The 27,070-nt window shown below is 36.2% G+C and overlaps 1 protein-coding gene across 1 annotated transcript in view; it reads right to left on the bottom strand.

Annotated features, from left to right (window-relative positions):
- Positions 1-6,327: 6,327 nt before the first annotated feature.
- The window catches only part of ttyh3a (tweety family member 3a), a 67,841-nt gene continuing 47,098 nt past the window's right edge, over positions 6,328-27,070 (bottom strand). The window contains exons 9-14 of the mRNA XM_079871969.1: positions 25,836-25,928; positions 24,787-24,879; positions 23,075-23,211; positions 17,522-17,695; positions 15,361-15,436; positions 6,328-9,943 (exon numbers count right to left, since the gene is read on the bottom strand). Of these exons, the coding sequence (XP_079728095.1) occupies positions 9,869-9,943; positions 15,361-15,436; positions 17,522-17,695; positions 23,075-23,211; positions 24,787-24,879; positions 25,836-25,928 (648 nt within the window). The 3' untranslated portion in view covers positions 6,328-9,868. The remainder of the gene's footprint in view (positions 9,944-15,360; positions 15,437-17,521; positions 17,696-23,074; positions 23,212-24,786; positions 24,880-25,835; positions 25,929-27,070) is intronic.

Below are 27,070 nucleotides of genomic sequence, written 5' to 3'. Positions count from 1 at the left end.
GCATGTTGTTGTGCGTTTATTAAGGTGTTTTGAGCACTGTTATTGTTTATGTAGTTTGCGAAGTTACACAGTTCAATACTTTAGGGTTAGGGGTTCGTTCAAGTGAGGTACCAGATAAAAGTTTGAATATTTAATAAAAAGAAAGCAATGGCAAGGTTGCTTTTATGTTCAATTTGAAAGTAAACATCTAAGATTAGCATTAACACTAGTCACCGCTGTCATGCTAATCTTAAATGTTTACTTTTAGTCACTATATTAGCCCCTTTCACTCAGTAATCCCAGAACTAAATTACCAGAATGATTTATCGGTAAATACACAAATATGCTGTTTACAAAAGTAACAGTGTTCTGGCTTTTCATTCACACATCAACACAAAAATACTGGCAAATTCTGTAGTTATTGGGAATTATCTTTAAACGCAGAGGAGAGGAGAAGCGCTTTAGTTTTACAGTCTGGTCAATTTGACAACATGTTATTATTTACATCTGACAGCTGTATGGCATGATCACACTGAACGCATTTTTGCTCTTAAAAACGTGAGACGCGCATATCTAACTGCAGAGCCGTAGCGCTGATAATGATTGGAAAAGAAAGCAGGGTCAATAGCGCGATGCTGAAAAAGCGGTCAAAGATCTCCAGCTAGCGCATATTTACATAGAAAAACTATTAAAAAGCAGCTGAACTTTTATGATTGACCCAAAACGTTTTCGGACCTCGTATGTGCTCATACCTCTAATCTTCATTCTTTGTTCACACACAGCATCATACCGGTAATTTACTCTGTTTCAACTTCTCATACCGGTAAAATGCCAGAACTGAATTACTGGTAGATTTTAAAAGGTCCTGTTCACACATGATCTCCTACCGGTAATTCTCTTCAGTCAACTCTTTTGAGAGGATATAATTACAGCGAGCAAGCGCCTGCACACCACAGCAGTTCTCCAGGCCTCCCAGCCACTGGCTGGATCTGTAATCCCTATGAACATGTGCTCAAAGGAACTGAGGGACAATCTCCTAATCCAGCTATCAGATATCCTCGGCCATAGAGCCTTTACCTCACAGAGCAAAAATGTCTGTTTCAGGGATTCTCATGGAGGGTTATCAAGCATGCTGAGAGATGTCTCCTGGGTGTCCCACGTGTTGAACATTCATTCATTCAGCAGTTCATTTGTCTGTACATTTTTTTGTTGACTTCCTTGGCAAAGCTGCCAAGATGAACTCTCACCTGGATGACAACAAACAGTCAACTCATTTCAAGGTTTTGTTCCACATTTTAGAAACCAGCATACATTTGAAATAAAACACCAGGAGACGATGTTCTGCCAATAGCAAGGCTAAATGTTATGTGTGATCTCATTCTCTACATCCTACAAGCAGATCTTTCCAATGGCTCATTCTGGAAAATGTGATCTTTCTTTGGGCCCTTTTAACTTTCTTTCATCAGTGCCCAGCATAGGCTACATCTGCATAAATTAACATTTGACTATTTCCAATTGAAACAAAGATTGGGTGGGACTGTATCCTACACACACACACACACACACACACGCACGCACATACGCACACACACAACAGCCAGTAAGCTTTACTTAACACATCATCTACTTATTTCCTTCTGTCATATTTTACATTGGTTATTGAGGAAGCTGCATTATTTAAATGTTTACTTTTTAAATGAGAAGTTCAACTACAATCAAGGAGCTTGAAAAAGTAGTTAACTACCAAAAAGTAACTAAAACAGAAGGTGCAAGAAGGTATTCCCCAGCACAGACCATTACAGTCTTAAAAGTTATGTTGAACGGGGAGGGAACATTAGGAAGGAAAATTATTATAAAAGAGCTTGTTTTGATGTTAATGTTAACTAAACTAAAACTATTAAAAATAGTTTCAGAAACAAAATAAAATCTAAATATTCAATGAAAATGGAATTGAACTTTGAAAAGAAAATCAAGCAATGTTATGTTGTTACATTTTCACAAATAATTAAGCATAAAACCTTGTTACACTGGTTTACACTTTGTTACTGTAGTAATAACTATAAATTATGCACAATTACATGCAACTAACCCTAACCCAGTAGTAAGTATATGTAGTTAATTATTATCACACAGTAACACGGACACATCGAAATATCTCACTAAAATCATATGAGGTACTAAGCTTCATCTAATGGAATGAGAATTGTGCTCCCCCAAAGCTGGGATGAGTGTGTGAACTACTCAGGGGAAAGTGATCTTTTGGTGATTCTCTGATGCAAAGCAGAATGCAAATCAGTTAAACTCAAAGATTTCTCTCGGGGCAGGACAGGGCGGGATGGTGCTATTAACTGATAAACAAGTTTATTCACTCTAACATCTTCAGTTGAGCCAATCGGCCACTGGATTGTTTAACATCCTGCAAAGGTGCACGACAGGACAGTAATCAATTAGCCCCTTTCACACAGCAGTCCCGGTAAATTACCGTAAAATTACCAGAATGATTTATCGGTAAATACACAAATATGCTGTTTCCAAAAGTAACAGCGTTCTGGCTTTTTACAGGTAAGGGACATCCCAGATCAGCTCCAAAATATCAGTAAATTCTGTGAAGTCAGTCATCGGAAGTGATCTTTAAACGCCGCGTCGTTGCCTTCATCCGCCCACACAGAGCACATTACCGGTAATTTACCGGTGATGTTACAACTTCCCTTACTGGTAAATTGCCGGAACCAATTTGTCAGGATTTTTGAAAAGGTTCTGTTCACACATGAACTCTTACCAGTAATTTACCAGTAAAGACTGTATGTGTGAAAGGGGCTAATATCAACAACCAACTGTTATGAGTAATAAACCCAACTGCTTTCCTCCTCAAGGTTTCAGTTTTGACATGTCATCTTCAACGGACACAACAGACCGAACCTCCTTTAAAGGAAATGAGTCATGTTCACTTTAACTGGAGAGCTCAACTCTCCGGCCCTTTACCACAATGCTGTTTTGGTGTAGTTGTTCATTCTTGAGGTATTCTGGGGTATTCAGAGGCAACGTGGTGCACTAATGTGGGTTATACCTTGTTAACTTTCCCTTGTCCCTGCGCTGTGGTGGGAAAGAACACGGAGGTATATAAATCGCGACAGTGAGGGGGAATAAAGCTGACAAAATGGGTAAGAAAAGAGCGTAAGGCTCAGAATAAGCAGCCTTAGATGTTTCTGAATGGTGTGGGTATTAGAGAAGAGCAATGGGTGGAGTTTGAGAGAAGTTAACTGACAATCAAAGCCAGCACTGGAGGAATGCCTGCTTCTCCACACTGCTCTTAAATAAAGGAGAGGGGACAACAGGATTGAGTCTTTCAGAGTGGCCTGCTCCTTCCTGCTGGTGGAGAATGATGTTAAAAAGAGCCAGTGGGGTGTGAGGAATGGGTATGCAGACCCCCTGAAGACAGCTGCCCCTCTGTATGGATCTGAGGAATCTGCCCTGTCACCGTGACTCAAAATCTTTTCCATCTAGATGGAGTGTAAAGACAACTGAAATTGACCTTTTCTCTTCTTTATTCTTACACGGGCCGGATTGAATTTTGATATCGGAAAACATTTTTAGGTAACACTTTTCAATAAGATCTAATTTCTTAACAGTAGTTAATGCATTAAATAACATGAACTAACAATGAACTACATATTTCTACAGCATTAATTAACCTTAATAAAAATGTACATGTTCATGTTATTCACAGTGCATTAACGTTAATTGATAAAACTTTGGATCTTAAAAAAATTAAATGTTGAAATTAACATTAATGGAGATTAATAAATGCTGTACAAGTACTGTTCACTGTTTCTTTAAATTAACTAATTGAAACAAACCTTATTGTAAAATGTTAGCAGTTTTTATTTCCATTTGTAGTTCTTCAAACAAATTGTTAATTTATGCAAGAATGTGGTTTAAAAAATGTGGGGACTGGAAAAGTTCTCCAATATTGACAGCATAACAAAATGAACATCTACTAGGAAAGCCCCCAACAATTTCCTGACAAACTGAAATCATTTTTCAAGCAGATGGTTGCAGATGATAAAACCCCTGAAGATATATCACCTATGATCAGACACATTGATATGTCCACAAATAAAAGGCCCAACCGTGAAGCGAGGGGAAGCCACACTAAATGTGCTGGCATTAAGCCCTGTGTCTAATAAAAGCAAATCTGCTATGGAGGGGTGTTTCACAGGAGCCTGCATGGCATCACCCTCATTTCCATTCACTTAACCACTCCACTGCATTCGCAATGCATTCCTGAGGCTCAACAATAGGGGCCTAACTCAATTTCCAATTAGGCTGTGCAGAATTCCATTTGCGATCCCAGTTACGGAATAAACCTGTGGCATTTTGTATTAGAGGGAAAAGAGGTCCTGTGACACACACGCAAGAGTTTCATTTGTGTGGATTGGTAAGCTAATTTGTTTCTTTGATGCCTGTTCACATTTTGAGTTTGTGACTTTGTCTGGCTCTCAAAAAAAATATACGTTTTACATTTTTATGGATAATGGAAGGAGACAAGCAGGGTGTGCTCTGTGTAGAGATCCCTTGATTATGTGCTTTGTGTTTTCCCAGAAGTCCACCCTCTTCCCCTTCACGCACACACAGGGCCAGAGAGGCGGCGGCTGACAGGAAAGCCACTATGGTGGGTGTCTGTCCTGTTTGTGACACTGACCCCCTCCATGACTGAGGTCATAAACACAACACTGGGATTTCTGTTTTCCTAGCTGTCAGCCCCCAGACAGCATTCAATGCATTGCAATGCAAAAATCTTTAGGCAACATGTTAAAACGTAACACACAGAGCTCCAAACATTCGCACATTCAGAGAAATAAACAACAGTGAAGTTGTAGGAAATTTTGGTTAGATGTAACTAAAAGGCACATGAAAAATTTTGTAAAAAATAAAATAACTTTTAACTGTAGCTAATATATCTTTGTGTATGTAGGCTATGTATGAAAAACAGAATTTTTTAATTAAATGCATTATTAATGTAGTGAAATTCAAAACCGCATAGGCCTACTCTTAGTCTTCAGTGTTATATAGTAAGTATACAGATTTTCAGTAGCCTACGTAAACAATTCCCTATAGAATAGACCAACTACATGATATAATATGAGCAGTTAATATTAGATCTTTTTATGTGGAAAATTGCATCCCACGATGCAATGCTCTCGACCGTCCATTTCCAGTGTATTTGATGAATCTGTTGCAATTTTTTCCATCTCTTTCTTGACTCATTAGCCTACTTAATGAGACTGACAATCTATTATTATTATTTCACAACGTTTGATTAAAAGTTTTAAATGACTAGACAACTCACCGGAAACAGTTAAAGTATAAACATGATACGTGATGCCACGTGGCAACAATATCGAACAAATAGCGTTTGAAACAATATTGGAATAATAAACTGTTTCACTTACTGTTTTTTTTTTAAATACTAGGTGGTAGGCTAGTAAGCTGGTATAACCTACCCTTCAGAACTTGTCCATAGTAAAGTCCTCTCTTTTGAATGACACAATGCTGCCCTCCTGTGTTTAGGTTTATACGCTAGAACGAAGTCAACGGTGCGCTTAGATCCACAATATATATCTCTATATCTCTCTCTCTCTCTATATCTCTATATATCGTGACCTTAGAATTATAAGTTTCTTTCTCCACTTTTGGTCGAAATTGAGTTTTTGACATAATCTGATCCATTAGGTGTTCATTAATGCCTGTGTGGTGTTATTTTTGTATAAAAATATTTTGTTAGTAGTTATTAATAAAATAAAAAGGTTCCATCTCTCCATTGCCAGCTGGGATGTAAAAACTTTGATGCTCAATATCTCAGAACTACCCTAAACGGAGATAGAACCTTATAATTCTAAGCTCACGATATATCTCTCTCTCTCTCTATATATATATCTCTATATCTCTCTCTCTATATATATCTCTCTCTCTCTATATATATATATCTATCTCTCTCTCTATCTCTCTCTCTATCTATCTATGTTATGAAACTATATATGTATTTTTTTTAATATTTTTATTTATTTATTTATCTCTGTAGTCTTTGCTGTAGTGACACAGATGATGTCCATGGCCAGTTTGCTATTTTAAAGAGTGCGGCTTATGTGGTGTGATATAGCCTAATTACAAGTAAATGACAAGTAAGCTAAAGATGATTAAATAATTAAATGATCTTTCACACTTCTCATGATGTTGGATTAATCAGAACAAACACAATTATAATACTGTAATATAATTATACTCACAAATAAAAGTTCTGCAGCAGAGAGATCAACAAGCTAATAGTTAAACATAAGACACGTGTATCAGTTAATGTTAGGTTTAATCTTAAAGTTCAAGCTCAATAAAACATTTACAACATTTTAGTAACTGAAAAAGGTCATCCTACAGTGAAGTCATATAAAAACATCTTGATAAAAGACCAAAATCATTTATTCGCATGAAAGAGACAAAATATTTTGTGCTTGCTAATATGTCTAAAAATATGCCAGACTAAAAAAAAAAAAAAAAAAAAAAAAAGATAATTAAAAATGATCTGTTTGCACTACAACAATTCCATGTCCTTAATGGGCCATTTTCTTGCAAATATTTCCTTAATGTACTGTATATACATTATTTTTGCAGTATGACATTACCAAGGAGTAAATGGCGACATAAATTCAGAGATCGCATCATCACAAACGTGGTCATTTACAGAGAAAAATAAAGATACTCCCACAACGTCAGGCTCATGTTCACAGGTGTCTCATTTGGTTGCTCAGGCCACGCAGAGCTCATGAGAAAAAAAAAGTCCACTTTAAAGATGAAAAACATTTAGAGATTCACAGAAGGTACAAAGCTGTTGGTTATTGGCACAGTCAAGGATGTACAGACCTCGTTCACTGATAAAAAAAAAGAAGCATCAACCGAGAAACCAATGCAAGCGTCAGTAGCACACAACATGGCTCCATTCCACATTTATAGGATGACCATGCTTTGAGAAGCAGAACAAGAAAAAAGAAAGAAAATGAAATAAAACGCTCACAGTCAAATAATGAGCTCTGTTTGTTTATAGCTGTGATACATCCCTTTAATTCTCCTAACCATGAAGTTCTTGCTTGTTTTCATAAAAGTCGGGGAGTCTGAGCAACTTTGTCACATTGGCATTTGTTTTAAGTCCCACATCCCCATCCGCATTTACAAAGCATGCATGCAATTCTGCATTCCCACACGACTTTCTGTGAGATGGAAAATCAGGACTCAACAATAAGAATGACCCACTCGACCGGGGTCAGCATGAAACTTCACTTATGAACCTTTATCATTATTCATTTAGAGCTGTCATTATTCACAGCTCTAAATGAATACATACATACACACTTCATATTTAATGTGAACAATATCTAAAATGTAAATATATATTAATGAAAAAACATAATTATACACACATATCTTCATTAATTTTGGGTGGGGCAAGTGAAAATGTTGGACTAATAAAAACGTATTGTTGAGCCCTGAATATGTGGTGAGGACATGACATGGACTAGGTGTCCGGAAATCCAGACGTTGGCAGTATGAGGGAAGAATGTGGTCCTGAGGTGTGTGAATGTGAGACAGATGATGCCCATGGTATGAAAACATTGGCACCCTTATATGAGGTCCAGAGCACCAGAGAGAGGTCTTTTGAGGAGACAGGGAGTCCAACCGGATCAGATGCCAGCTGTTGGCCTTGTCTCATGTGCGTCTGTGCTCTCATCAAGGGGAAAATATTCAGTTTGACAGCACATCACTTTTATGTCTTCTTCAGGGATGGCAAGATTCCTCTCAACTCTGGGAATGGAAGCAATTTGTGGTACAGAAGCAACAAGCCCAGGAAATTGTGGGCTTTTGAAAGTCACACTGAATTACAGCAAAAGTTACTGAGGCTTGCGGTCTCTCTTCAGTTTCTTTGAGAAGAAGAAAAAACAAGACAGGCCATTGATGACTTCACTTCCTGCCATATTGGTGTCCCCCCTCCCTGAGGACTCCACCGATCAGCAAAATTAAGGTTCAGATGTTCAGTTTACATTGTGTACAGTACAATGAACTCCTCTCCCAGCCTCTTGCCTGGAACTGATGAGCGATGATGAATCATCTTTGAGCTGGTCCCAGTGTCTCCGTATTTGTACAGTATTAGGACAAATGATAAGGTCCCAGCATCAGCCAAAGCAATTTTAGATTTTTGCTGAATTCAGATTAAATGGAGTTGAAAATATTCAGACGCAAATGCAGTTCGAGGTTGTCCAGATCATCAGCGTTTGGTCAAAATCCAGATCATCAGGGTTTGGTCAACAATCTGAAATTCTCTCAATTTCCTCTTTGTTAGGCTGGTTTGTCTGGCTCCGTTTTTCCAGGTTTTCCAGCAATGGCAGTGGATATAGCCCAGCTAAATGAGTAGTTTGTTTAATGCAGTCCATGTATATTGAGAAAAAAAAAACCCAACAAGGATTTCATTAGCTACACGGCATCTACAAACCTTAATTTCACACCAAAAACTCAAGCCTTTAAATGAGATGAAAAGATCCATTCTTCCCACAACCAGCGTATGCTACAGATTTAGGCCTGAAACGTACTATACACAAGTACAGAAACGTAAAAGCTAAACTAAAGTTTGCTAAAGCGAGCATTCGTTTTTATCTTATTTCAAATTTTTGTCTTTAAGATCCATTACTCTCATGACAAAGCAACTTTTTGAAGAGAAAGTTGGGCTGTTTTCAAAATCACATAATTGAACATTATTGAGTGTACTCATTCAATCCCATAATGCACTGCAATCGATGTACACTCAACAGCTGGCCACTAGAAAACAAGCACAACAAGCGTCATGCCAAATGAACTTCGGCATCTCGACGCACTTTATGTGCACTAAGTGTCCAAATTCACTCTTCAATTATTCACTTATGTTAGTGGAGTATATTAGCAGTCAGTAGTGAATGAGTGTATAGGAGGGAATTTCAGAAACATCCTTACTCAGCTAGCAACCTAAATAAAAATAAAATAAAAAAACACATCTGGCTCTCTATCACCCCCTTGAGTATGAAGGTTAGTGCCACAGGATGTACAATACATTTATACTGCATTTCTGTACTAGCATAGAGCGTGTTTCTGGCCTTATTTCTCAAACCATTTCATTGCTATCCAAGCCAAAAATAAGAGAAACCCTTAGACTCTTCCTTAGAGTTCTAAGGAAATTCTCAATGCTCAAGAGTTTCTCACGCTATTAAGATTAGATTGGTCCAGTTATATTACAGTAGATGCCACTGATGTTAACTGTATAGAGTTGGACGTGGCAGTAGGTCTTGAAAATGGAGAAGGTCACATTTCTTCAAATGACCAGAGGACAGAGGCCAATCAGGAATGTAGGGTTATGGGCATTAAACCCTGTCCAGTTCTTCAGTTCTGGACCTTTCTGAACCTCTGGCAAGAGCACCACAATTGAGCAAGGGCAGCATGGATCAACACACACGTCACTCAACGTATCTGTACGTAATGTAGTTCATACTCATCACAGATGCTCACACACACACACACACACACACACACACACAAACACTCAGGGCTGAGAGTAACCCTTCTGTTGCCGCCACGCTGAACTAGCTGCCTGAACTGAACCGGCCAACTGGAAACAGCACAAGAGGCCTCTGGAACATTCCTCTGACAGCAGTATTTACATGATGCAAGGACGTCCTTTATCAGCTGGGTAGGAGAGCACGCATCAAAGATCAACATGGCTAAATGAGTAGGCCTGGGGTGAAACTTGTCTGGGCTGTGGGAACAAGACGTGGATGAGGGGTAGCTTTAGACTGAAGGGAAAGGAGACAGTGTTCCTCTAGTTTGCTGCGGAGCTGCTGTTGGGGTCGGGTCGGGCGTTTGCCAGGTACTTTGCCCTCATGCTGGATGTGTACTGGAGGGAGACAAAACAAACAAACATACAAAATCATTTGGATTTTAGACTTAATTTGGCTTTTACACAAAGAACAGCCACTGATATTAAAACTGTGGCCAAATACCAAAAGAAAAACTAAAATCAGTCATTTTAAATGCCACGAATGCATTTAGGCATTATAACGTTATAATGTGGAGAATAAAAAATGGATTTTCACTCTGAGATTCGCTCGTTATTAAATTATTAGTGATCTTAAAGAATGACTGGTAATCTAGATGTAAAATTAGAAAATTAAGATATTAGCACACATAATTAAATAACCAATACTGATGCCAACAAACTATAAAAGGTCTGTAACATCAGCTAATAACAAATGGCAAAAAAAATATCTTATAAAAAGTATCTTTTGCTGTAGTGTGTCAGTAGGGAATATCAGTTTACATTTCCAAACATCCCTTTTGCCATTAATTGTAATAATCCAGTGAGATTTTTGTATGCACAAGGAGTCTGAAAACAGCCGGTATGATCCACACAGAGATCTCATCTCACCATCATACAACAAAAGTAATAAATAACTGGCTTAAAACCATTTTTTGGGGTGAAAATACTAACGTGCCTTGGACTTTTTAACAATACTGTATAATGCATGGTTTCCAAAAGTTATGATTAGATTGCAAATTTACCTGTAGCCAAATAAACCAAATAAACCCCCCCAGAGTTGTACTTAAAGATTTGATATCCTTGTTTTGAGACAATTACAGTGTTAGTTAAATTCACAATTGTTTGCAGCACTGTTCACTTTTGAGTGAATCACACATGGTGGATGTTAATAACAGTTGTAAAGTGCTAAATAATCAAATAAAATAACATATAATATATCATATAATAATACAACTAATAAAAAAAATAATAATAAAACTGCCACAGCACACCTAGAATCATTTAGACAGCCTTGTAGATGCAATGTTATTGGGTTTGTAAAAAGCACACTATTGCAAAAATTGCAAATTTCAACTGTTCACTAAACAGCAAGCAGTTAAACTACACTATGAAACATACAACTAATGTGACTTAGTCAAGAATGAAGAGACATATTCCTTTATACTTCTAGTCCTAAAATGCCCCAAAACTAATGTAAAGCCACTTTTGCTTCCATTGAGCTAATTTTATTCTCACTGAAGTCTTTGACTGTGGCATGAATGTACTCTGTCTGCCTATAACATTTGCAAAGTGGCTTGTTCAAACTTAATATAGTTCTCAATATAGTTTAGAGCATAATAACTTCTTCCTTCAGCTGGAAAAATCACCACGCTCAGTCACGCACGCTTGTTTCTAAATGAACGAAAAGCCTGTCCAATCTGTGCATTCAAGTCCAATGTACACTGATTCTCAACAGTGACTGGAGCTGGCAGCACTTAGTTAAAACTTAAATTTGAACACGACATGAGGCCGATACTGACTCCAGTATTAATGCATCCCTAATAGGACTACTTATGCACTTTTGAAAGATAAAAAGTACTAATCAAAGCCTGACATGCCTACTGTTGCAATCTATCGAGCTACATGAAGTTACTTTCGTTCACAAGACTTAACGGGCAATCACACTGAAAGAGTTTTGCAATGGCAAAGCGATAAGAAGTCGATCATTTGTTATAAAGACCAATATCTCTGGAAAGTTAAAATGCTCGTTTGTTGATATTTCTTAAGATTTACCATAACCTATTTGATTTGTTCATGATAGTTGTTAATCTCTAATGATAAGATGCTTATCAGTTTGTGGTCATAGGTTTATATTTTTTTTAAAAAACAGTAAATTGCCCCAACTCTTGATTTTTTTTCTCCATTCACATTTGAATATTCATTACTCTGTATAATGAGAGCGTTGTAGGTCTGTGTTTTATTGGTTGTTGTATCCCTTCTTCCCACTCCCTTTTCCACAGCTTTTCATGCCCATTTCTTGAATGTTTTTGTCACTTTAAAGTCACCATGAACATTCTTACATTTATGGATTATTGCAGCATTTATTTTAAATGATTTATCCGTGCACTTTTTTTTTTTTTTTTTACTGCCCTTGTAATCTTTAATCAAAATAACTACCCTTTGCAGCAACGTCTCTTCTCTTCTCTGATGACGTGTTTACAGGCGTAAGGGCGGGCCAACCTGTCACTCACATGACATCACAGCAGCAAACCACAACAATCCAATCAATTCCCCATGGACAAAATCAAGTCCCGCCCAGTTTTTCTTGTTCAAGAAGCCGTTTCACTCAGATATACGTCACAATAGACTATTGTAACTTCCGTTTCATGACGACTTTAAACAGTGCTGATTTTTAGCAACATGACTTCCAGGGACCATTATAAAGAAGACAGAGTTCAAATTTATTCAAACTAGACTTGAATCTATTAGCACTGCGGCTCAATGACCTCCGACGTTTTAATAACTGTCAGTGTGAATTCACCTTTAGGATGCTAATCATTAGCTAAACTAAATTAAAAAGCGGTTCTCTCCCTTAATGTCTGTGTTAATGCATTTATCCCTCTCGGTGTTCTTGGAAATTGGATTCTATGTCAGATACATGAAGAGTTAATACTGGTGGAGGGAGAACATGCTGCCCCACAGATGACAAGACCAGGGAAGCACACAACAGAAACACCAGGGGCGAGGGCAGCTTGCTTGGGTCGGGATGAAGGTGGTTTGGGGAGGAATCACGCTGTTGTTTTCTTGTTTTTGTAGGGAGGGAGGTGGGCCAATAAGTGGGAGTGGGGCATTTGAGTACCTGTTGGAATAGCTGAGGCCGTTACCAAAACGAGCGGGAACTCTCCGATGGCTTTAACTGCCAGCTGTGACGGCTGTTACTGTCCGTGGATGTCAAATACAACTGTGTGGATTTGCAGAAAAGAAAACGACAAGAAACTGTAGAGCAGATAGACACCACTGACATCTCCAGCTCAAGAAACACGTACACATGAACTCCCAACACACACACACACACACACACACAAACCAACACACAGGGTCTAGAGGACACAAGACCAGACACAAAGGTGTGAGGGGACACAGGTACACGGTGTGAGTGGGAATAACTTACACCAGCAAGTCCAGATAATCTGTAGCTCGCCTACACTACAGGTAAACTACAAAGTATATGTACATGAAATTTAGATTTTGTTTTACTTTACTAATGTTAAACGAGCAATAATTGTTAGCAAGACACAAAAACATTGCCACTCACCCAAAAATATACACTAATCTGGTAAGCAATCTGATAATGGTCTCAAATTCAATCGAGTTTCTCATAAAAGCGGATTCTCTTCCAGTGGGATGCATGACTCTAACGAGAAGCAAATATGCCAGTAAAAGTGTGTTCATATTGGTGAAATTTCAGCAATGTCACATACAAAAAAAGTTTTCTGTTTGTCGGCATGGCAAATCTGTGTCACCAACTTGAACCTGTTGCAAAATGAGCATGGGGAAATGTTTCACCATCAAAATTCCAGCTCACGTGGAATCCTATTGAAAATATTGTCATAATTGAACAGTGTTGGGACAACAGATTACTTTTTTAAAGTAACTAGTAAAGTAACGCATTACTTTAAAATGTACAATAAAATATCTGGTAGATTTTCAGATAAGTAGTATGCAAGTACATTTTTTCCCACGTGTATTGACTGACAGCTCTCCTGTCCCCATGTTGAGAGAAATCATAAGTTACGAGGCGTTGAGTGAACATGATGCTTACTGTAGTTCTAGACTAAATGTGAGCAGGCATTTACTCACCTCACTTGCACAAAAACAGGTTTAGTATTCCTCAGAATTAATAAAAGCAGTTAAATGCAAACAAAATATTAAATATTACGCAAACCTGCATTAATTAAATAATAAAAATATGATCCAATTCAACCATACTAATAAGCAAAAAATTACTTTAGATAAACTAAGAGTGCTAAACTTTTTCATCTGCAATCCAACAGCACAGCAGAAAGGTTTGCTTTAACTCTGCCCTCTACTGTACAGGCGTGAATTTGCATTTCCTTCAGCCTGAGGCTTATTCATTTCACTTATGGTGTGAAAGAGCCTTTTTTTGTTATTAAAAAACAAACAAGCAAGCCTAGGTGAGAAAAAGCAAAAAAGTAACATGCAATTAGTTACTTTTATAGGGAGTAACTCAATATTGTAATGCAGTACTTTTATAAAAGTAACTCTGCATTTGGATGCGTCTGAAAACACACGTCATTATACTGACTTTAACATCACGTATGTACAGTGCCACCTAATGTGTGCAGTTGTAATGGTGGTAGGCTAAGTGAACTCAATGGGAATGTTTATTTTGGTGCAAAGGAAAATCTATTTTATAATGTTTTTACAAGTCAACAAGGAGGTGCAGAACACTTACTCAACTAGTTAATTATGTGCACACATTCTTAGCGGGTATCAGTCCCACCAAATCAACTCCCTGACGGGTTTGTTTCTGTCTAGCATGGTTTGTTTTGTTGTTTTGTAGACAAGAATGAAACTGCCAAAACAGTGTCTGAACTTCAAGCTACATCCTGTTTTTACTTTTTGCCGCAGAAAAAGTCCAGAAAGAGTGCTGTCGTGTCCATGGTGCTCTCTTACATTTGCATTGCGCTCCAGTTCTTATTTTGGAAGAATCATATTGATCGGCTGCCAAAGTAAGGTGTTAAAAACACACGAAAGGTCTAAATGTCGGAGGCGCTCGTTTAATCAATCATCTCTAAACGTCGGGCGTGACAGCGTGATTTCAACAACAACAGGTGACCGTGTTGACATCTCGCTTCCGTTACCCAAGTGTTTCAGGTTGGTAAGTGAGCAGCTGGCTCAAAATCTCTCTTCTCCTTTTCCTCAAACATGAAAAATCAATGCGACATCGATCTATGACTATAAATCTCCAGTTTTGTAAGCTTGGTCAAGCAAGGCAAGAAGTGTTGCCCAACAACAGTTGGCTTTAGAGGTCTGTGGTCGGTTCTCTCTTACTCAATCATCCACAAAGACTTGATTTACTTGCACAGAGTTCAGGGCTCGCCTCTTTGTAATGACTTGCTGTGTACAGTGACGAAACTACAGTGGGGGAGATCACTGATTTACACAGGCAAACTATAAGAATGTGCGGTAACACTATTTTAAGGTGACGTAGTTACACGTTAATACATGTACTTACTATAGTAATAACTATAAATGATGCATAATTACAAGTAACTAACCCTAAACCAAACCTTAACCCTAACGGTAACTCTACAGTAAGTTCATGTAGTTAATTATTATTACTCAGTACTTATTTGAGTAAGTACAATGTAACTACGTCACCTTAAAATAAAGTGTAACCGAATGTGCTATTTATGGTGACTATTTAAGCATTCAGGCTGTCAAAATGACTCTGTGATTTGTGTGTGTGTTGGACGAGTGCAGATACTTACAGATGGAGGAGGAGATTCTCTCCCGATCAGAGGAGTGTTCTCACAGCGAGGGTTCTGGAAGTTTGCATTCTGGGTCCTGGAAATGAGACACGCACACTTTACAAAGATCCAAAACACTCCTGCATCAATGTTACAGATCAATTTAAAATTTATTGTACTCTCTTAATTACACTACGGTTCAAAAGTTTGGGGTCGGTAAGATTTTCTTTTCTTTTCTTTTTTTCCTCTTTTTTTTTGAAAGAAGTCTCTTTTGCTCACCAAGGCTACATTTATTTGATAAAAAATACAGTAACAGTCATATTGTGAAATATTATTAAAAGTTCAATTAATTTCAATATATTTTAAAATGATTTGGCGCATTATTATTATTATTATTATAAAGTTTGAAAACTGTGCGTGATTTGTATGCTTAATATATTTTTTAGGATTCTTTGATTAATTAAAAGTTCAAAAGAACAACATTTATTTGAAACAGAAATATTTTGTAACATTATAAATGTTATTTACTGTCATTTTTGATTAATGCATTACAGGCAAAACATTTTTTTTATTAATTTCTTTACCTCACTTTTGTTACTTTTAATAGAAATGTGTCATATTGCACTACTTCAATTTTTATAGAAAACAAAGGGGTTTTATAGATTACATTGCATTCTCTCTCTTCCTGAACAGTAGTACTGCTAGTCTTGTGTTTTTAGGTAGTTTTTGCTGTTTTTTCACCCGTAACATTCTGCCAGGTACCCCACACCCCTCTCCTAGCCCCTGCATCACCCCGTTCCCCCATCACTCCTCCAGAGACACACAGCTGGAGAGGAGCAGCTGTTTGAGGTTCTCTCATCCTCAGTTCAAGACACCACACATATGGAGCAGTCGATGGCAGCGCACACCAGATCCCTAACAACGTTCAGTCCTGCTCGTGTGCAGCACATATGGTGTGAGAGAGAGACAGGCAGGGCAGCGATCAGCTTGAATGGGATGAAATCAGCCAACTATTTTTTTTAGGATGGATGAATACTGATTCCGTTTATTTCGGTGTCTGATAACTAATATGTAGAACTAAATTGTTGTTTTATATCTGATCTTTATATCTTTGACAGAAAATAAATCATTATTATAAAAATAAAAACATAATATGTATTATGACTGTCTTAACAATACCAATATTTTTTATAAATAAAATAGTACTTGTTACTATAAACAAGACATTTTTATAAAACTATTACTACTATGACCAATAATAATAATAATAATAATAACTATTATTATTATTATAATATAACAATATGGTTTTAATTATTATTATTATTATTATATTATTATTATTATTATTATTATAATATATATAATATATAATATAATATATTATTATTATTATTTATTATTTTAAAATCTAATAATAATAATAATAATAATAATTATTATTATTATCTTTAAGTGGTAAAAGTATAATAAATAATAACATTATTTTCATAAATATAATAATACTTGTTATTATAAATCACGAATTTGTATACAACAACTAATACTACCAACAAAATTATTACTACTACTACTACTACTACTACTATTATAATTATATATAATATAATTATAATAACTATTATAATACTATATAAATATTATTACATAACTATATGGCTATGATAATAATTATTATTAATTATACAACATCATATTATACTACTACTATATTTCTATAACAAGAACAATAACTACAATAATAAATAGGTAGAATTATGATAACAATAACATTACTTTTATCATACAATATAATTCATATTATTGTGCTACTACTATATTACCATAACAAAAATAATTAATACCAATAATACCACTATTATTATTATTATTATTATTAAGCATCATCATTGTTGTTTAGTGATCTAAATAGTCCCAAATACATTTTCATTTATTTCTTTAGGTTCTGATCAAATTGTTTTGCTTAAATGACTATTTTTCTCACATATAAATGAATGGTGGCACATGTAAGAATCAAAAAGCGATCGAGTAGAAATGTGGGGATCAGTAAGAAACATTGTTCAAAGTGATTGAGCTATTTCTACACACACCCCATTGAATCCTTCACAGGAGGGTAAAGGTGACCTGAATGTGTTCAAAGACTGTGCATGGGTTGTTGATGTTGTGAGTGTGTGTAACTCACATGTACTCAGTAACGGGAGCGTTGCTGACAGTGTGTGCTCCTGCAGGGATGCTGGTCTCGCTGCCGTAACTGCTGCCGCAGCTGTAAAGGCTTGGCATGTGCACTCGGTACAGGTTATCATGATTCTGTCTGCCTCCATGAGCCACGGACTCCTCCTCACTGTCTTCTTCAGGCCTGTTCGCACAAACACACACAACATACAAATTACTCCTCGCATCAACTGTTTTTATATTCAAAGTGACTCAATACCGGGACAGATCCATCAGATCAAACTGGGTTGAGCTCAGTGGTGATAATTCATAGATTTCACAGGACATCCTTTCCCACATCTTTGTTGTTTAGTCTTTCAACAGAACCCAATGCCACGCAAGTTGTGAATTGCTGTGAAGTCGCCTCACTGAAAGTGCGAGCCATGATCGCGGTGGGAGTGTGAATTGGAGTAAAACTGCCAGTTAGTAGTGTTAGACACTGCAGATAGCAGACAAGCACTGCCAAACTTAGATGGGGCCCTCAAGACATTAGAGGAAGCTGTCTTCTGTATACAAAAACAAGTGAAGTACTCTCTGTAGATTAGCACCAGCAAGAACAATGCTGTGCCTACAGATAAGCAGAGGAAACATACAGAGAAAGTTCTCAATGTCCAGAACAGAAGTAGGTGACAAAAACATTGACTTTTTATTAGAAATAAAGTTTTCCTGATGCTTAAAATTAATATTAAATGACATATATACAGTATACACACACACATTTTTTTTGTGAAGATTAATACTTAGGCACACATTAACTTTTGAACGTCAGTTTATATTTCAAATAAATGCTGTTCTTTTGAACTCTCTATTCATTCCAGCTTAAACAGTACCACCCTTTTCAACTTTGATAATAATAATAAATGTTTCTTGAGAATCAAATCAGCTTATTAGAATGATTTCTGAAGGATCTGAACTGTAGTGTAACTTCACACATCACTGCTCTACAGTATAACATTTCTCAGCTTTGTCAAGTCACTGAACATACCAAATTAGCAAACAACAACAATTCAGATAAATGGATGACTCCATTAAAAATAGGGAAGAAATGATGAATCATATTCAAATATTGAGAGATATGTCCAACTCTGCATTAATAAATTCTCTCTGATGTTCACCATTAAAGCATCACACTGTGGTATGGACAGCAGAGGGCGATCTCAGCTGTGTTTCTGATGACACACAGGCATGTGTTTGCCATCCTAAATCTGATTTGTTTCAGCCACAGAGAACAAGACAGCAGTGTGTGATCCGCTCTTCTCCATTTCCTCTTCAGAGGGAGGACATATTACCATTTGAGGGAAAGCTTGGAATCACACAAATACCTGCATCAATGACTGTATTACACTTAACAGTCTGTTCTCTTGTGTCTGCTGTGATTGCATATGATCGGGAACAGAATGGGATGCATCAAGAGTGCTTTAGCTTAATGGATGTGAATGAAAAAGCTGATGGAAACACTATCAGCAGGACTGTAAAACAGTGTGGCGCTATACAGATCTGGGTCGCCCCCTGCTGGTCATTGGTAGTACATAAAGTTTCATGAATTGTTTAAGAATTAGATTTTATTCATCACTATTCATGCACAATAGTTTAGCTTCTGTACTAGTGTAGCTAACACTTAAAACTTAGCATTATCATTGGTATAAAGTGTGGATGCGTTATGTCCACAAAGGTGAGCTTATCAGAAGTGATCCAGTGCACAATATGAAGACTTGTTTACGCCAAGTCATAGTTTTCAGTACTAGGTTTAACGACAAAAATAATATTTATACATTTTTTGTTTATATGCAGAAAGAAAAACATGACAACTGTATAATAATCAGATTTTTGTTTAACACTTTTGTGCCATTTATTTGCAGAAGATCATGTTGTGGGTCAATTTGACCCATTTCGATTTTTGATTTGCCAGAAATAGCCTACTTGTTAACCTATGATGTCTTTTATTGAAATTGTGACATTTTTAATTAAGGGTCATGAACAAATGTGCAAAGTCTCGACTCTCTCATATGTTGTGGAAATGTGTGTACAATTTCTTTATGGTTAATTTGAGCGTATATTGCATATCCTAAACACATTTTAAAATAAATTCAGTTTCTCGACTACACTGAGGACATTTACATTTATGCATTCGGCAGATGCTTTTATCTGAAGAAACTTCCTTTCTTTTCCACACTCCTTATTTAAAATTTGTAAATGTTTAAAAATAAACACAGTTTACACCAAGTCATAATCAGTTTGTGAAAAAATAGCTGTTAAATACAATTTTAAATATATATTTTTTGTAAAGTGAGTTTAAAATGCTAAAACTTAACTGTGTTAAATGATTGAACCCAGATTTTTAACCTAATACAAGGGGCACTGTCTTTTTTGTAACATGTGCAGGTGGATTTACAGCCTAAGAGAAGTCACCCATCATTGATTTATAGACATAGAAAGACAATGCACTCATATTACTATGAATGGGAGAAAGTGCAAAGCGCAATATGGCGGAATAAGTCCCGCCTTCTGAGTAAAAGAGCCAATCGCCAGCTAGTTAGGTCATCGCATCACTGCAGCTGCCATTAGAAGAAACTCCTGTTGCTACATTTGCTGGACCAGCCTGGAAAATGCAGTCTGGTGTCATGATTTGAGAGTTTAGAAACAATTTATGAGACGGTTGTCGTCAGATTTCATTGGTGATTTCAAATGAAAATTATTTGAAATTTAATAGTAAGCTTGGTGAACAGCTTTGATTTGATGAATTTGATGTTTCCCCATTCAAAGAGATAGGAGCTGCACTTCCATTACTGAAATAGCTGCCCGAGAGGAGTTTCAAAGATGGCCGCCGATAGAAATGACTTGCCTTAAAGGGACTTTGGCAGTATTTAATTGGTCATGTGACCAACATGTCTGCCCCCATGAGGGACCCACTATGGTTTAAATTAAATTTTTAATTCAATGGTTTAATTAAACGATAATTATTTATATTTGAATGCAGATAACCGATTAGTCTAAATCCAAATTTGTATATAGGTTTTGAGAGCATAACAAAAACAAAAGTCTCACTATGTCCCAAGCACACGATTATAATGATGTTCTCATTACAATGTTATGAAACCTATATGACAGACTTGCACTTTTCAACATGTTGCACTTAATTGTATTTTCCTTTTGTTTGATGTCAATAACATCATGGCGAACAGAGCACATCTGAAGTGTCTCAGCTAAAGGAAATAATACATTATTTATCTGCTTTAATATATCGGCCATTAATATAAAAAATGATATATATATATATATATATATATATATATATATATATATATATATATATATATATATATATATATATATATATATATATATATATATATATATATATATATAGGCCGACACGGTGGGCGATATATCGTGCATCCCTAGTTTTAATAAAGTCATTTTTATTAAGCTACTAATGTGACTGCACATCGTTTTAAGCTATTTACTATTCATTTTTTAATCAGGAAAAAATTTCTAAGTGCACCTTTAATGCCAACAAAAAGTTATTTGAATATAAAAACGCATGCAGCGACTTTTCCCAACACTCCTCGACACTGCACTGCCTGCCACAGCCTGTCTAAACTCATATTCAGAAACTGCTAATTATCTATAATGAAGAGGTAGCGTGAATTGCTGTGTATCATGAGACGTACACTTATGAGTGTGGTGATAATTACATAATGCGCCTAAGCTGGCGTCTTTGTCTTTTCTATCTCTCCCAGTGTAATCCTGTTTGCCTGATGCAAGCCTGTCCTGGCAGAGCAACTGCATGGGTCTAGGCCGGGGAATTATTACATTTTATGTAATTATGGGAGGAAGATGTGAGCGATTCCCACACAGAGCGCTTAAAGGGAAGGAACGGGGGGGGGGGGGGGGGGGGGGGGGGGGGGGGAGATGGAGCGAGGCAGCTGTTTCCGTTTTGCTTTTGACCGAAGAGTGTGATGGGAACACGAGGTGTCTGACCATAGTCTTCACAACAATGCCCACGGATACACAAACATACCACTAACCATTTCCACTGTTGTTTTATCTTTGGTTTAATCCTCTTGAGTGTATTTAACTACAAAAATTGGGATGTTCCACTGAATGAATGTGTCATACCAAAAGTATGCATGGGAAAAGAACAGTAAGTTTTATGACAATAACAAAACTGCACATTTCACGGTAAAGCAAAATACAAGCCAGATAATGCGGATTTAATGCGTATTAGTGATATGAATACAGAAATATATAGCATAAGGTCACTAACAGATACATACTGTCATTATAAAATGGTAGGTAGATATAACACTGAGGTAGACAAGCACCTCAATTTTTGCTTGGCTTGTTTGTTACTATGAGACCAACAGTTGTTTGTTCCACTGGAATACCACTTCTGGACACATTACACAAAAGTTCATATCTTTTGGCAGTGCTGGGTAAATTATTAATAAATTGATTCCAAATTACAGACAAAAATTGTGGTTAGTAATAGGATAATATTGTAACATACTGATATAAAAATACAAAGAGAAAGAAAATATATGAATTTCTTTGTTATCAACAACATGAAGTGCATTACATATTATATCACATCAGGGTTTCCAAATATTTCTATATAAAAAAAAAATCAAAATACATTAAATAAAAGAATTTTTTTTTTTTTTTTTAATTACTCTTTAAAAAAAATTACCACCAACTTCAGAGAATATTTTAAGATATGTCAGTGCAAGTTGCTTTTAGTTGAAACAGCTCAAACATGCATTTTAGTCTGGGACAAGCTTAAGTCTTGTCTGTGAAAATAATTACTTAATTCAGTACTTAATTTTTGGAATCTGATTATGTAATCCAGATTACATTACATTAGAGTTCAGTTACTACCCAGCACTGCTTATTGGTTGGTGATTCCTTTTCCACCAAACAAAGGGTTTTGATGTTCTGAGAACCTATTCTCATTTAAAATGAGACAATAAAATAAGATAAAACAAACATTAAAACAAAACAACTATAAACAAACAAATTTTAATTTAGCCCCTTCTTTGAAGAAACAGGGCTACGCCACAGTCAACAAAACCCTATCCGAGGTAGACTAATTTTAAAAATGTGATTTCTAGATATGGGAAAAGTCATGTAAATTAATAAATCTTACTCCATGGGTAATTCTGTTTACCTAGAAATGTAAACATTGCTTAGTTATGCCAAGCTATTTAATATTTTATCAGGTAGAAACTGTAAAAATATTTTCCATAAACTTTATCTAGTAAATCACAAACAACTTGAAAATGTATGGGCTCTTTGAATATTGTTGTGGTAGTCAAAAAGGGTGGGAATCACTGATTTTAAGCCTTATTTACATTTACACAACTTTAGCAACTTATTCACACAGATTGATTATTGACTATAAATAAACTATTATTTTTATTGTCATAATATCAGTTTATTTAATTAAATTATAATTAAACGTAATAAACATTACTTGGGCCACTTATATATATATATTTTATTTTTATTTTTATAAAGATCTCACCTTTTGCCATGCCATGTGTGCGGCACACTGCAGATGACAGAGGTGAACATGAGAGCTGTGATGAATGAGAACAGCACCAGGTAGATCAGACCCTCCAGCCCATCATAACACACTCCGGTCAATGCCTGCACATAATCCTGCACAGAAACAGACAGAAGCAGCATTAAACGCACAATCCCAGCACTGCACGCAAACACTGCCTGTTATTAAACAGATGAAAATTCGGTCATTAACTCACTGCCATCATTGACTTTCTTTCATCGGTGGAAGCATAAAAGTAGCATATAGGTTTTGAATGACATGATGCTGAGAAAATATTATTCACACAACGGCAGTAAATCACAATTTATTGATCCTCCCTAATTCTTTTTTCCCATCTTTTCCATTTTCCTTTCTAAAAAGCCTGTCACTTCTATATGTTCAGGAAGTCTTATTGAATTGCACACACAGACCAGCCACTGGTCATGTGCCTATAATTACATGAAAAATTGAGAGGCTACACAGACACAGCATTTGACCACTGAATTCACATAAACCATTTCACTTTTAAGAAGCGCTTTCTCAGCATTGCCACATTGCATATCTAATCAACTCCTGTCGAACACATTAATTATTATGTGAATTATCACTCAGCAAGTCATTTAATTACGTATTGGTATTTTGGATTTATTTTAAATATATTATTTAATTGCAGTTCCTTCATGAACCTCAGTCTGGGAAACTCTGATTTAATGTGATGTTTAATTCACTTCATGTAGTCGATAAAGAATGGAATATATACAGTAGTCAACATTTGAAGTGGATCAAAACCTTTCATCAAAGTTATACATGAATTTTGAACAACACCCGTTCTTTTCTTAGGACAACTTTGATGAATTTCTTTGATCCACTTCAGCACTGCTTGCATGAACCAAACGGATACAGAAACCAGCCTATCTCTGCTGGGTATGTGAATAATAAAAACAGAAGATATGATAACATCCAGTGCTAGACTCTCTAACTGAGAACTTCCTGCAGTAGATGGCACCACATGCTGCAGAGAGAAACAGGGGTTTTTAATAATAAATGCTGCCTGAACTGCAACCAGCCCTACACATGCTGCTATCAGAGAAACATGGCAGCGTCTCCTTCCTCCAAATTACCGCCATTATTAACAGCAAAATTGCTCCATTTGTAATTACTGCCGGCACTGCTCTGTATCTCCAGCACAAACGCTCCCACATACAGCCCAGATGTACGGCTTGGACGACTGTGAAGGGTGTTATTGCTTTTGCAGTATGAAAAACACCATTAATAATGTATAATACATTTCCAAAAGTCCATATTTTATCCGTTACTTTCTGTTCTCATGGGAAGGATATGCATTTTCAGGACCACCCACACAGCAGGTCTCTGTCTTTCAGCCATGAGGAGGAACTCTAGTCATGCTGAATCCTGAAATATCAGACATTTCCATCTTGGAGAAGAGGACAGGCTCCAGACTGCAGCAGTAAGTGCTGGTGAGGTTTAAAGCAGATAGAAGATAGAAACACATGTGTGTACGAGTGTTTGTTTGTGAGTGGATTGCAAGCCTTTGGTTTTTTAATGTCAACAGAAACCCACAGGTTGAGGTTTCGGTGAAAATCTTTGCAAGCTGTGCTTTACTTCGAGTCTGAGTGGAACCGGATGTGCAAAGTGGTCATATACTCCAAAAACAAAACACTATTTCTCACCATATGCAAACTGCGGCAGTCCACAAGGGCAGTGAGCTGGTGCAGTCCAACCTCAGTGGTGTTCAAAGCCCCCTGAATTTGCTCAAGGTTTCCCTAAAAAACAGGCACAATAACATGGTAACTCAAAATGTAAAATCTAGATGGATATGTTAGTTATACACTACTGTTCAAAAGCTTGCTTATTTAATCAAAATTGAAATATCAAAATAACTGTTTTCTATGTGAATAAATTGTAAAATGTATTTTATTCCTGTTATGGCAAAGCTGAATTTTCAGCATCATTACTCTAGTCTTTAGTGTCACATGATCCCTCAGAAATCATAATACAGTATACGCTGCTCAAGAAACATTTCTTATTATCATCAATGTTGAAAACAGTTGTGCTGATTAACATTTGTGGAAAGTGTGAACTCTGATGACTAGAAAGTGAAAAAACAACATTTATTTGAAATAGAAATGTCTCTTGATTAATTTAATCTATCCTTGCTGAATAAAAGCATCAAGTATACATTACTTTAAAAAAAATGTACTGACCCCAAACCTTTGAACTGTAGTGTATATATTAAGCATAATCAATTTCAAACATTTCACTATTTTAACGCTCTGTTCAGTTTTTATGAGTTCAGCACTTGATGGCAGCAAACACATGACAAACAAAAACATTCACATAGAAGGATGTCAAAGAAGAGCGGCTTGTTTTCTTTCTTTTAAAGGCTCAGTATTGTGTGAGGTCTAAGTTGTATAAAGCTGCAGTGGTAAACAGATTTTATCTGGTTCTAAGGGTGAAATATTTCCATTGATTCAGCATTTTCTCTCAACGCTTGTGTTCCAGCGAGAGGACGGCTTTCTTTCTCACATGTACTGAATGTCAGCCATTACTTTGTGCCAGAACACACACAGATGCTGCACAATGACAGAGGCCCAGGGGGACAACGAACACACACACACACACTTTGGGACATCAGGAATTGTGGGAAATGGACCATACATACTGCATGCATGCTCTGAAACACACACACACGTGTAGATACCAACATACGAGTGCTCACCTTTGTGTTGGGGTATTCTCGGACTGCAGAGCGCAGTAGTTCTGACACGTCGTCCTGCATTTCCACCAGTGCTTTGTGACTTCCTGACAACTTCTACAAGAAGACAAAAGAAATCAGTTATATGATCTGTGCAAATGTTATCTTATAGATAAGCTTTTACTCTTCATAAAAACTTGATTCAGAAATCAATATTTTCATTTTCAACATTTACATTCTGCATTTTTAAGTTTACTCCATTTTTTTGGACAACAAGATCACAGAGAGGAAAAGAAGTGATAGGAATCAATATTCTTTATATACTACTACTACTACTACTACTACTACTAAAAGTAATATTATCTAAACTATTTTTGTTAAACTCACACATACAACAAATAAGAATAAAAATAAATTGAAACTAAAGACATTGGATGAAAATTAACTATAAAATAAACAAAATTAGTAATTTTCATTATTGCTTATACGCAACTATATTTATAAGACTTCCCTTATAGCTTGGCATAGACACTTTTGTTCAAAATGTTGAGGTTTGTAAGATTTTAAAAAAAAAAATGTTTTATAACTGTTTTCTATTTGAATACAATTTAAAATGTAATTTATTCCTGTGCTGTGAAAGCTGAATTTCCAGCATCATTACTCCAGTCTTCAGTGTCACACGATCCTTCAGAAATCAGTCTAATATGATGATTTGATGCTCAATAAACATTTCTAATTATTATAAAAGTTGAAAACAGTTGTGCTGCTTACTATTTTTGTGGAAACTGTGATAAATTGTTTTTCAGGATTCTTTGATAAATAAAAGTTTAAAAGAAAAGCATTTATTTAAAATAAAAATATTTAGCTAAATTATACATTTCTTTACTGTAATTTTTTTTAATGTAATGCATCTTTGCAGCATACAAATGCATTTTTTTATTTTTTTTATACTACTGATTCAAAACATTTTTTGTTCTTTTTTATTTTTATTTAAAAGTCCTACAAAAGTTGAACAACATCACATCCTTAAGCATAATTAATGAAACTATCACATTATTAATCAGTCGTTGTTATTGTTTGATCGTAGTTATTTTCTGAAAAATACAAAAAAATACTGTCAAGAGCTAGACAGGGTCATAAACTGGGTTGTACAACTGCCACTTCCTGGTTCCTGCCCAGTGTAGAAGTATTTCCTCAGAGTTCATTCACCACTGCGCACTCCACTCTTAGTACTGCAGCAGGAGTCAGAGCTGCTTGCA

This window comes from Squalius cephalus, assembly GCF_949319135.1.
Source record: "Squalius cephalus genome assembly, chromosome: 1".
Classification (NCBI taxonomy): Eukaryota; Metazoa; Chordata; class Actinopteri; order Cypriniformes; family Leuciscidae; genus Squalius; species Squalius cephalus.
Note: the sequence above shows the minus strand (reverse complement) of the source record. Positions and strands in the feature narration are given on the sequence as shown.